The 13,066-nt window shown below is 41.2% G+C and overlaps 1 protein-coding gene across 4 annotated transcripts in view; it reads left to right on the top strand.

Annotated features, from left to right (window-relative positions):
- Positions 1-9,871, top strand: part of NIPA2 (NIPA magnesium transporter 2) — a 58,016-nt gene extending 48,145 nt beyond the window's left edge. For all 4 annotated transcript variants that reach the window (XM_073614612.1, XM_073614613.1, XM_073614615.1 and 1 more), the window contains 2 exons: positions 1,087-1,247; positions 7,356-9,871. In XM_073614612.1, coding sequence (XP_073470713.1) covers positions 1,087-1,247; positions 7,356-7,999 — 805 coding nt within the window. In that variant the 3' untranslated portion in view covers positions 8,000-9,871. The remainder of the gene's footprint in view (positions 1-1,086; positions 1,248-7,355) is intronic.
- The last annotated feature ends 3,195 nt before the right edge of the window (positions 9,872-13,066 follow it).

Here is a 13,066-nt window from a genome sequence, read left to right as displayed (position 1 = left end):
GACACCCAAGTCCTTTTGTTCCAAAGGCAAATCCCAGTCACAGTTAAGGGGCATCCCCACATGTGGGGTTTGGAGGTTGATTACGGGACCTTGCAGCTGCCTGGACTCCGTATCACAGGTGACTGGGTCTGCAGAGTGGTATCCAGAGCCTTCAAATTGGAGTTTCACTGCTTTTTGGTTGCCATTACCTTTTGGCTTGCTGGATCTCTTAGTTGGTTGTGCTTTCCTGCAAGTACCTATTTCTGATTCTTCTCCAGGATAAGGTGGCGTTGGGGCCTCTGTCCTCTTTCTTACCTAAAGTGGTTCTTCTACCTAAATCGGTACATTGTGTTGCCATCTTTTGTCGTAATCCTAAACATCCTAACAAGGTACTTTGATTCTTTGGATGTTGTTTAACCTGGTTGAGTTTATCTGAAGGGCACTGCTTCATTCAGGCAGCCAGATACCCAAGGGTACTCACAGGGGTTAGACAGCTATCCACTAGCTCTAGGTCAGATATCCCCCTCCCCTTTTGGATGTATTGGCTTGAGAATGCCTGAGCAAAAGTTCACCTTGTTTTTCTGCTAATCTCTGCATCAGTCAGTTACTGTCCATAATTGTCATAGTGCATTGGATTGTTTAGGTGGTGGACTAGTTTGGTCTGAAGCCTGACATTGTAATTTTTAAATTGCATAGTGGGGTGAAGGTGCGTATGGAACTCTCTGCTCTGAAGTGTACTTCTCTAATTAAAGGTTTTGTAAATGCTTTTACTTGCCAAGAGGTGAGGTTTGCCTGGTTTTAACTGCTTAACTGCTGCTCAGGAAACGTGTCAAGGAAATCTCATCATTGGAGTTCCTGAGAGATTTAATAAAAAAAAAAAAAAATAGGGAAGTGATTTCACAAATCGGACACTGACTATAGATGAAATATTAGTTTAGGGTAGAATAGCTATTTAATGCACCACCCTCCAGGAATTTGACAGAACTACAAATAAAGCTGTAAATGGAGATCAGCAGATGATGGTGTCTGTTAGTTTGTATCAAACAACAACATATATGTGCGCTTTCTTTAAGGTGTGTTGTGACTGCTGACCTTTTTTCATTGCAGTGCCATCCTATCCTCATACTTCCTTAATGAGAAATTAAATCTGCATGGAAAGATCGGATGTTTGCTGAGCATATTGGGATCAACTGTGATGGTTATCCATGCCCCTCAGGAAGAGGAAATTCGGAGTTTAAATGAAATGTCCATTAAATTAGCGGACCCAGGTACTGTACCTACATACAGACATTCTGTGTTATGAGGTGTCAGTGCAATATTATGTACTGTTAGTAATAAAATTTCACAAAGAAAAACATAATTTTCTTTTTTTTTTTTTTGCTGGATACCAGACAAGAATAATCATTAAGGGGTTGGCCACTTAATACATAGACCGTAAAATTCTATCTCTATTGAATGGTAAAAATATAGGAGGGCATGTATATATTATAAAAATAGTGTATATGTGTTTAAAAAAGAATGCGGTAAGGCCCCTTTCACACTGGGGCGGTAGGGGGCGTCGGCGGTAAAACAGAGCTATTTTTAGCGCTGTTTTACCGCGGTATTCGGCCGCTAGCGGTGCGGTTTTAACCCCCCGCTGGCGGCCGAAAAAGGGTTAAAACCCCTCGTATAGCGCGGCTATAGCCGCGGTATTACCGCGGTATAGCCGCGCTGTCCCATTGATTTCAATGGGCAGGAGCGGTTTAGGAGCGGTGAATAACACCGCTCCTTCACCGCTCCAAAGATGCGGCTGACAGGAGATTTTTTCTTCTCCTGTCAGCGCACCGCTTCAGTGTGAAAGCCCTCGGGCTTTCACACTGAACAAACAGCGGAGGCTGTTTAGGGGCGGTTTGCAGGCGCTATTTTTAGCGCAATAACGCCTGCAAACCGCCTCAGTGTGAAAGGGGCCTAAGTGTGTGTGTAGATAGATGAACTTTTTTTTTCTGCATAGCTGCACCTACCCACCTACCTTTGCGACAAAGGCATTGCAACAAACCACATAGCATTTTATAGGGATAGAGAGGTTGCAGCACATAGACAACACATTAGATATTTTAAAGATACATGGCAACAACACCAGTGAATTACAGGTGTAATCGCTAGATGAATTCTACTCCAGAAACAGGGAAAATCCATTTAAAGAAACAAATCTAAATCATGTTTTAAACCTTGTGACCGTAAAGTATTTATTTAAAAAAATCTAATAATATCGCTTTGCATTTCAAGGCCGTGCTGTGGTAACTGCCCCTTTTTAAGCTTTGGGACCTGGTCTTTTACTATAAACCTAAGGTCAGTGACCCGATGTCCAGCCCCTAAAACGTGTCTAGGCACAGGGATCTCAGTCTATCTAGGTCTAAGTACCTAAGTTGTGACATTGTAGTCTCCCCTATAGACTGAAGTGTCCCTGTAATCTTTTGTAAGTAAACCATGTATGTACTGACTGTGAGATAACTTAATCACATTGTTTTTTGCACCATTTGAAATGGAGAAGACATTGCTCTGAAAGTGTAACTGAAGTGCCACTGTAAGAAACAGCGAGCAGGCAGGCTTATTACAGAAGAGACATAAATCATGAAATTATGGTATTTTGCAACCATTGCTATAGCAACCTGTACGTTGGGCACTCACTTGTGCGCATGCGCAAGATTGGGAGTTGCATTCTGGGTAAACCAGCTGCACTACATCCCCAAACTCGCTGGCACTGGCTTCAGATGCCCACACCTAAGATGGCTGCCACCAGCATTTTATCAGGGGCAACTAACTCAGACATTTGGAAAGTAAGCAATTTATTTAAATACTGACCATATCCAAATTTAAAAAAAAGGTGTGTGTTGTTTTTTTTTTTTTAATTTGTTTTTAAGGATCACGGGGATGTTTTTGGAGTAGGAGACTGTAGCTCCTCTTTACCACTTCTGGACCGCCCACCATGGAGTAAGGTTGCTACTTTGATCTTTAATACTGTTCTTATGGCAGCAGATAGCTGCCATAACCCTGGTATTTTCTTCAAAGGCAGGCGGGCTGCTTTAAAATAAGTGGTCTCCGTGGCGGTTTCGCCGCAAGATCACTTTCATCTGTGGTGGGAGAGGAGCCCACCCCGCTCCTGCCAGGACATGGTCGTCTCTGCCACTTACTGGATCCATCGGTAGCGGCGGAGATGATCTAGGAAGTCAAGAGAGGGAATGATGGCCCCGACTTGACTCTTTGCCATTGGTTGACAGTTGCGATGTCAAACGCCACTTCCACCCAACGACCTTAAAGGGGCAATTTTTTTTAAAATATATATATATATAAAAAAAAAGACTTATTGCATTTTAAGTGCAAATGTGAGATCTGAGGTCTTTTTGACCCCAGATCTCACATTAAAGAGGTTCTGTGTATTTCTATTACAAGGGATGTTTACATTCCTTGTAATAGGAATAAAAGTGATCAAATTTTTTTTTTTTTAAGGGACATACGTAAGTCGCGCCCGCGTATGTAAACGGTGTTCAAGCCACACATGTGCAGTATCACCACCATCATTAGAGTGAGAGCAATAATTCTAGCAAAAGACCTCTGTAACACAAAAGTGGTAACCTGTAGAAATTTTTAAATGTCGCTTATGGAGATTTTTAAGTGTCAAAGTTTGTCACCATTCCACGAGCAGGTGCAATTTTGATGCATTACATGTTGGGTATCAATTTACTCGGTGTAACATTATCTTTTACAATATAAAAAAATTGGGCTATCTTTTTTACTTTTTCTTTTTTTTTTTTAATACAAAAAAGTGTGTTTTTTGCAAAAAAAAAAATGCGTTTGTAAGACTGCTGCGCAAATAAGGTGTGACATAAAGTAATTGCAACAAACGCCATTTTATTCTCTAGGGTGTCTGAAAAAAATATATAATGTTTGGGGGTTCTAAGTAACTTTTCTAGCAAAAAAAAAAAAAAAAAAAAACGATTTTAACTTGTAAACACCAAGTGTAAAAAATAGGCTTGGTCCTTAAAGTGGCTGTAAACCCTGTTACACCACTTTTACCTACAGGTAAACCTATAAATAAGACTTACCTGTAGGTACAGTCAATATCTCCTAAAATTGCACCATTCACTGTATCTGGATGTACCAACGTCATCGGCACATGCACACTGAAGAAACGGCTCGTTCGTGCCGATTCTTCAGGAGCTGTGCTGTGACCAGCGGCTCCACATGCAAAGCGTGGGAGTGACGTCATCGCGGCACCGGCCAATCACCGCACCGGAGCCCGCGAACCAGGAAATAACTCCAGGAGACACGTTACTGGTCACAGTGGTGTATGGGGACCACTGCAACAGCTTTGATCTAAGGTAAGTATTTCATAATGAGCCAATATGCGATGCATACTAGCTCATTATGCCTTTGTCTTGCAGGTCATTATTTTTTTTTTTTGTGAGAGTTTACAACCACTTTAAGTGGTTAAAGAGAGAACTCCTATTTTCTTCAGCTTCCCCAAATTAGGCAAGCCAAATTATATCCACACCCTAGTGTTTAGTGCAGTTAACAGTAAAACGCATCCTCCACTGAGATAAATTTTCTAAAACACCACAACAGCAACACACAAAAAAGTGGAATGAACTCTAAAGCAGTATTAAACCTAAAAACAAAAATGTATTGGATTTCAGCTTACCAATTCTTAGATGTGGTGGCTGCATTAGATTTTCACGTTGTGATCCAGCCAGTAAATCTGTTATTTTGCAACCTTCTTTAACAGACCATAACCATCCAGACAAAGTAGCTTTTAGGGTGTTGAGACTAATCATTTAACCACTTGCTTACAGGGCACTTAACCCCCCTTCCTGCCCAGACCAATTTTCAGCTTTCAGCACTGTCACACTTTGAATGACAGTGCTACAGTGTACCCAAATGAACTTTTTATCATTTTTTTTCACACAGATACAGCTTTTGGTGGTATTTAATTGCTGCTGGGTTTTTTATTTTTTGCTAAATAAAACAAAAAGGGACCGAAATTTTTGAAAAAACAAAACAAAACTGTTTCATAGTTTTGTTATAAAATTTGGAAAACGGGTAATTTTTCTCCCCGATGTGCACTGATGAGGCTACACTGATGGGTACTTATAGGCGGCACTGGTAGGTGACACTGATAGGCAGCACTGATCTGTGGCACTGATTATGAGACACTGGTGGGCACTGGTAGGTGGCACTGCTGGGTACTGATAGGTGGCACAGTGGGCACTGGCAACTGACACTGGTGTGCACAGAAAATGCAGCCACGGCTTTCTGTGTGAGGGACCGTTGTCCCTCTGACAGAAGCCGGTGATCGGCTCTTTTTTTCCCTTGCTGACAGCATAAGGGGGAAAAAAAATTACAGATTACCGAGCTTCTGTTTACATCAAGTAATCAGCCGTCATTGGCTTGCAGATGATCACGTGGTAAGGGTCCGGGATCGACCCCTTACTCAGATCTGTGATCAGCTGAGTCTCATAGACTCGATCACAGAGCGCGCCACACACGTCCTGCACAGACAGCACTTGCTCGGAAGGACATCACAATTAAGGACCGCGCTGTAGCCATCTTTCAGCTATAGTGCGGGCGGCAAGTAGTTAACAATGACAGCAATTTATTTGTGTAAAACTTTTATTCCAAAAGGAAAAGCTGTAGAGTGTTGGCTGGAGTTCAGTCCATTTAAATCTGCTAGCGTATCTAACACTAGCCTCTCTCCAGACTGGAAATGCTGTTGTCCAAAGGTGTTTGCTTTACTACTTTATTCAGAATGCAGACATCCTAAATCCCAGTACTGACATTGAGAGTGGGCCAGTTAAGCAGGAACCGGCCAACTTTCAGTATATGTGTACCGCTGTCTGTTCAACAGAGGCTAACTTCTGTTGAATGGTCTTTCTGGAAAACCAACCTTCACTCAGCGATTGCAGTCAATGGCTGCAAGTGCTGATCAGTATATTCTGGCGGGGGCACCCGCACCCGCATTCGCACTCGCACAGTGGGAGAAATCCCTGCATCACACATTGTTGTGTTGATGTGAGGATCTGTTGGGGGGGAGGTGGGTTTTTTTTTTGTTCAATTAGCTAATCTGTTGACACACACAGTGCCCCCGGCTCCCCCCTCACAGGATTTGATTGACAGCAGCAGGAGCCAATGACTTCAGTGTAGAGAGAGAACAGCGCTACTACCCTTGGGCACAGCGCTGGCTCAAGATCACACTCTGGTAACTATTTAGGGGGGCTGGGGGTGGGGGGCGTTAACTATAAGGCTACAGAAACTTGCATACCAGGAAGTGCACTGTGGTTTTAGAGGAGGATTTCAAAACTAAATGTAGACCTTTTTAGATCAGTGCTTCTCAACTCCAGTCCTCAAGGCGCCCAACAGGTCATGTTTTCAGGCTATCCATTATTTTGCACAGGTGATTTAATCAGTTTCACTGCCTTAGTAATTACCACAGCCGTTTCATCTGCGGGGAATCTTGAAAACATGACCTGTTGGGACGCCTTGAGGACTGCAGTTGAGAAACACTGTTTTAGATGTTTCTAGATGCTCCCCATAAGATAGTAGATCTTCACTTTTTTTCAGGTCTACTTTAGATCTTTAGATTTAGGCTTGGCAGGTGTCTTAACTAAATAATTCAAATTATGAGACCTTGCATGGAGAGTATAGGTGGCTTCATTTAGCATTTGAGGGATGAATTACTCCAAGACCCCCTTGTTGCCACACAGCAACTTTAACAGATCAGATCTTGCCTTTGCACCATGGAAAATTTCTTTGGTTTTTGCAGAGTCTGATCTGAAAAAACATGCTATGAGTTCTCAGTGGAACTTTGTTGTGTTGTGCTGTGAATTTTTTTTTTTTATCATAAACTCCCTACGGCTGTTTCTGTAGTATGAAGCTGGGTATCCACACAACGATGTGTGATGCAGGGATCTGTCAGTTTTTTTTTTTATTTTATTTTTATTTTTTTCAATTGGCTGGTTGACCAAAAAAAAAAAAACCCAGCTTAGGACAGGAAATGTGTTACTGGCTGGATCACCAGGTGAAACAAAGGTGAAAAGCCTAAAAAAAAGAAAGTGAATGCAGCCACCACATCTAAGGATTGGTAAGCTGCAATTACATTTTTTGTTTTTGGGTTTATTACCACTTTAAGGGAAGGGATGCACATGAGTGGGAGAAAGGGTGTAGAAAACTCTCACATATTCTGTGTAATGCAGGAACATGCATTTCAGCCAGGCTTCGTTATAATTGTATACCAGTGGGTGTAGGATATGGAAAAATGCATATGTGTGCAAATACACAAACTAAATATGACACTACCATTAAAAAAACAAATATGTAATGCGCTATTTTTTTCTGTTCTTTAGGTTTTGTGCTCTTTGCAACAGCAGTGATCATTGTATCACTGATTCTCATTTTTGTGGTGGGACCAAGTCATGGACAATCCAATCTTTTGGTGTACATTTCCATCTGCTCTGTCATTGGAGCCCTTTCTGTTTCCTGTGTCAAAGGATTAGGAATTGCTATTAAAGGAATCTTTGCTGGAGAGCCTGTCCTGAAGAATCCCTTGGCCTGGATCTTATTGGTCAGCCTTATTGTTTGTGTAAGCACTCAGATAAACTATTTAAACCGAGCTTTGGATATATTTAACACCTCCCTAGTGACTCCAGTTTACTATGTGTTCTTTACCACCTCAGTGCTTACATGCTCTGCCATCCTGTTCAAAGAATGGCGACATATGCCTGCTAATGACATGATTGGGACCTTTAGTGGCTTCTTAACCATTATTATTGGCATCTTTTTATTGCACGCCTTCAAAGATGTTTCTTTCACCTTGTCCAGCCTTCCAGTTTCCCTGAGAAAAGATGAACGAATCATGAATGGGAATCTATCCAACAATATCTATGAACACTTAAATGGGAATGAGGAGAGCTCTCTTCTGTGTGAAAATGAGATACAGATAAATGAGAATACAGCTTCTCGCCGCAGTGGAAATCTGGCATCCTTTTAAAATGAAATATGGTTTTCTCCACTACTGGCAAACTTCATACACAATGTTGGCCTCATGAAAGGTCACCTAGTGAATAATAAACATTGCCAGTAACCTTTTACTCAGTGGCATCATGTAAATGAGGTGTGGCACCGCTGTGTTGCTCTCTGTTGTTGGGACCAAACAGCTTTATCAAGGCATTTTAAACATAAGAAACGCCAGCAACATGCCCAACCCAGCTTCAAAACCATTGCAGGAACAGTAAAACAGAAACATCAAAGTTAATGTGGTGCAACAATTAAATGTGTCACTGATGGGAATATTTTCACTGAAAATTCTGCTTTAGAAGTCCACTAATATAATGAGATGAATAGGCAGCCTCTGGTTCCTGCAGCATTAAAACTGGAGAATCAAAGGCTGCCTGAAGCTTCCGTATAAATAATGGGTATATTTTTAAAAAATTTGATTGAAGACTTGTTTCCTTATTCAATTTTTACGTGACCAAGTTTGTTCTATGGGTTCCTTGGATGCCTGCACTGTAATATGCAGAAAATCTAAAATTACAAGCTCCCTTAGATAAAAGGGCTAGTATTCTATCGATAACATTTACAAATATGTAAATATATGGCGTGATATACATTGTATTTACATTGACCGTACAGCCCTTTTCTCAAGAGTTTTCTACTAGATTTTGGTTTGAGGAGGGGTTGAGTATGACAAATCTATGTATAAGAAAGCCTTTTCATCAGGATTATAAATTTATCTTGGATGGATTCATTTCTTAACACTATTCTGTTTTTATATTTGTGAATGCAACTGACTGCCCTTTTATGTAAGCCTAGTTTTAATGTATATTTTCTGCCCTTGTGAAGGAAACATGTACTGAGAAATACAGGGGCTGCCGTGCTGACCTACTGTTAAGAAGACTTGTTTGGGATAGCAGTCTCTATATTTTGTCACTACAGGTTATTTTAAATTATTTGCACTTATAAACCCTCAGAAAAGCTCATACCCTAAATAGCATTTGGTGGCAGCACTGTGGAAAATGCATTTAATGCCACGGAGAAGGAGGGGGAAGAAGCTGCTGCTGTCCAGTATCAAAGTATTTTCTTTTTATTTGAAAGGCTACTGCCAGCTCCTGTAAAAACAAAATGAAGATTAACTGAGAGTCTGCATGCCACTGGTAAGGAGATTAAACCAGATCCTTTTGTATATGCTGTGTTTTTGTATTAAGAGATACTTTATACTTTTACAGAATGCCAGTTTTGATTTGAGACTTGAATGGGTTTGTCTTAGCAGCAGATAAAGTTGCATAACAAATCCTTGGTATTAACAGGCTGTGGAGTCTGTGGGACAGACTAAGGTACAGTATTGGCCTGTGATAATGTAATGACTATTAGGAGGCCATGCAAGTTTGTTCTTTGAAAAATCAATGCAAAATTTATAGATAATCTCTCTAAATGATTTGGGAATGAATAACCATGTTGAATGGCAATCCATGTGAATTTCCCTTGCTTGGCCATTTTAGAATGTCTGAATATTTGAAGTGATTTTATCTCTCAAGTGTACAAACAATCCCATTAACACTGATTTTGATTGGGTTAGCTTGAGCAGCAATGGTTTATTTTGCCTTACAATTTTATCTTCTGTTCTTAATTTGAGCATGTAAAACTGTACATAATTTTTAGACTCCTAAAACAAAATTTGTTGCACTGGTAACTTTTAATTGTACATAAATAATATGTGTCTAAAGTTCTGTTTGCTTTTATGATCTCTACACTGTCTAATGCAATTTAAGCTTGCTGCCTTTGTATAATACAGAATTGGGCAAGTAATAAAAAATTGTGAAACATAACTTATTTTGAAATAAAATGTTTCTTTGAAAGCTTTCAACTACGGCATCAAAATTCTTTAAAAAACATAATATAGTGGTGTTGGCTAATACATGAGAACAATATATCTAATATGTTACACTTACTTGCAAAAAAAAGGCTTGCACTGTTTCAGTTTTTGTTTTTTTTTGTTTGTCAGTAAATCAGCCTCCTTAACTCATAAGGGCTTGTACACATTGACACCAAACACTGTTTAGCTGCAGATGTGCAGTCAGCAGCTTGATGATCCTGACCCAGTTTTTTTCCACAATAATTCTGTTACCTTGCAGTAATTTCAGGATGAATTGGAAATCGCTTTAAAGATGAAGTGTAATCTGAAAAAAAAAATGCATCCCTCCTTGATAGCTACGCTATAATTAGCTTTCATTCTTCCCTTGTAAAAAAAAACAAAACATACTTTTTGTGAGTATTCTGACGTCATTGATGGTTCCCGGCTGTTTCTGTCCTTTTCTCAAGTCCATGCTGTGTAGGGAGGGCTGGAAGACAGCCCATTCACTTCACCACAGCTTAGTTTCAAGAGCTGCGAACCAATGGGTGTAAGAGACTAGCCATCGTATGGAGATGAGTCTAGAAGTGAGCTGCTTTGTAATTGTAAGTCGCTCAGCCTGGAAGTTGGGTGGGTTTAAGAATGTGTCCTGCACCGTCCTTGCTATGTAGTGGTACGTAAAGTTTACAGGCACAAATGTATGTATGAATCAGTGTAGGAGGAGAGTGTGAATGAACATCCTAAAGATAAGGTAAAGCTGTAGTCCAGCTTTAAAGCCTGGTACACACTACTGTTTGTTTTTTTTTTTTTTTCGTGCAACCCCGCGGGTTCCACGAAACAAAACTGACTGCTCTAGTCAGGAGCAGCTGTGCTAACCATGCAAGGTTAGTGCATCGATCTCCCCGCTGAGCTGTTGTGTTCTTCCCACCCAGCCAGAGCACTCTGGTCAGCGCTCTTTGCCATTGCATTAAAGCGCTGATCAGGAGTCGGTCGGCTGCTGGTTTTCCAGCATGCATGTCTGACAGAAGCTGGCCGAACACCCGGCTTCTGACTGACATGCATACAGGCAGAATGTAGGGCGGTAATTTTTTGTACTGGCAAATGTTTCCCGAGATTCTGCTCTTGTGTACAGGGCTTTACTCCACGACTTTTTATTTTGTTTGCATATAGTAGGGAAGGGTTAAAAGCCCTTGTTTTTTTGCCCTCTGTGTTCATCAGTAGGTATTTGTCATACATAATGGGTACACCAGGGCATCTTCATATCCATTAGAATAGGGTTTATGTTACCACCTTCAGTTGATTGGACACTGGCAAAAAAAACAAGTCCCTTCCCAGTTATGCAAGACTTCAGTTTTTTTTTTTTTTGCTAATGTTGTAGGTGATGGTCATGTCTGTGCAGCTCTCTGCATGTACATGACTACAGACCACAGCAGAACAGTGCAGTGTGAGACTACAGGTTGCAGCAGTGATTTGCAGGGGGAAAATTGATCACTACAAGTATATGAATGACCTTCTTGGTGGGGGGGTGGCAGGACACTGACAGACTATCAAGCGTGTCCTCTTTCCTAAAAAAAAAATATGTCACCAGCACACCAAGGATCTCCAGAACAGGTCCAAAGCTTTATTTAGCGATCACATCATAGTTACAAGGTGACGTTTTGGAGCTCTGAAACATCACCAGTGTAACTATGATGTTACATAGTTACATATATAGTAGGTGAGGTTGAAAAAAGACACAAGTCCATCAAGTCCAACCTATGTGTGTGATTATGTGTCAGTATTACATTACATATCCCTGTATATTGCGGTCATTCAGGTGATTATCTAATAGTTTCTTGAAGCTATCAATGCTCCCCGCTGAGACCACCGCCTGTGGAAGGGAATTCCACATCCTTGCCGCTCTTACAGTAAAGAACCCTCTACGTAGTTTAACCCTTTCATGACTAAGCCTATTTTTGAAATTTGGTGTTTACAAGTTAAAATCCATATTTTTTGCTAGAAAATTACTTAGAACCCCCAAACATTATATATATTTTTTTAGCAAAGAATCTAGAGAATAAAATGACGATTGTTGCAATATTTTTTATCACACGGTATTTGTGCAGCGGTGTTTTAAACGCAAATTTTTGGAAAAGTGACACTTTCATGAATTTTAAAAAATCCAAACAGTAAAGTTACCCCAATTTTTCTTCCGTATGCGTTTTCTTCGCTGCGCGAGCTCGCGGGGACAGGGGCACTTTAAAAAATTTTTTTTTTTTTTTTTAATTTAATTTATTTATTTTTGTACTTTATAAATTGTGTTTAAATTTTTTTTTTTTTTTTTTTACTTTTATTGCTGTCACAAGCAATGTAAACATCCCTTGTGACAGTAATATGTGGTGACAGGTACTCTTTATGGAGGGATGGGGGGTCTAAAAGACCCCCCATCCCTCCTTTACACTTCAAAGTATTCAGATCGCCGAAAACGGCGATTCTGAATACTGTGTACTTTTTTAAATTCGGCGCCATTGGCAGCCGAGTAAACGGGAAGTGACGTCATGACGTCGCTTCCGCATTTACAAGAAGAAGGCTGGAACGAAGCCGCTCACAGCTTCGTTCCAGTCCGCCCCCAGCCGCCGAAGGCAGCGGACCGGACACCGGGCCTCCCGATCGCACGGGAGGCCCGGTAACAGCGGCGGGAGGCGGCGGGAGGGGGGGGATGTCCCCTCCCGCTCCTCCGGTATAACAACCGAGCGGCTTTTAGCCGCATCGGTTGTTATATTCGGGTAGCCGATCGCCCGCTGAAAACAACGGTACCGGGATGATGCCTGCAGCTGCGGGCATCATCCCGGTATAACCCCGGAAAGCCGAGGACGCATATATGCGTTCGGTCGGCGGGAAGGGGTTAAGGTTAAACCTCTTTTCTTCTAATTGTAATGAGTGGCCACGAGTCCAATTAAACTCTCTTCTGCGAAAAAGTTTTATCCCTATTGTGGGGTCACCAGTACAGTATTTGTAAATTGAAATCATATCCCCTCTCAAGCGTCTCTTCTCCAGAGAGAATAAGTTCAGTGCTCGCAACCTTTCCTCATAACTAAGATCCTCCAGACCCTTTATTAGCTTTGTTGCCCTTCTTTGTACTCGCTCCTTTTCCAGTACGTCCCTCCTGAGGACTGGTGCCCAGAACTGGACAGCATACTCCAGGTGCGGGCGGACCAGAGTCTTGTAGAG

This window comes from Aquarana catesbeiana, linkage group LG02 (assembly GCF_042186555.1).
Source record: "Aquarana catesbeiana isolate 2022-GZ linkage group LG02, ASM4218655v1, whole genome shotgun sequence".
In the NCBI taxonomy this organism is placed as follows: Eukaryota; Metazoa; Chordata; class Amphibia; order Anura; family Ranidae; genus Aquarana; species Aquarana catesbeiana.
Note: the sequence above shows the minus strand (reverse complement) of the source record. Positions and strands in the feature narration are given on the sequence as shown.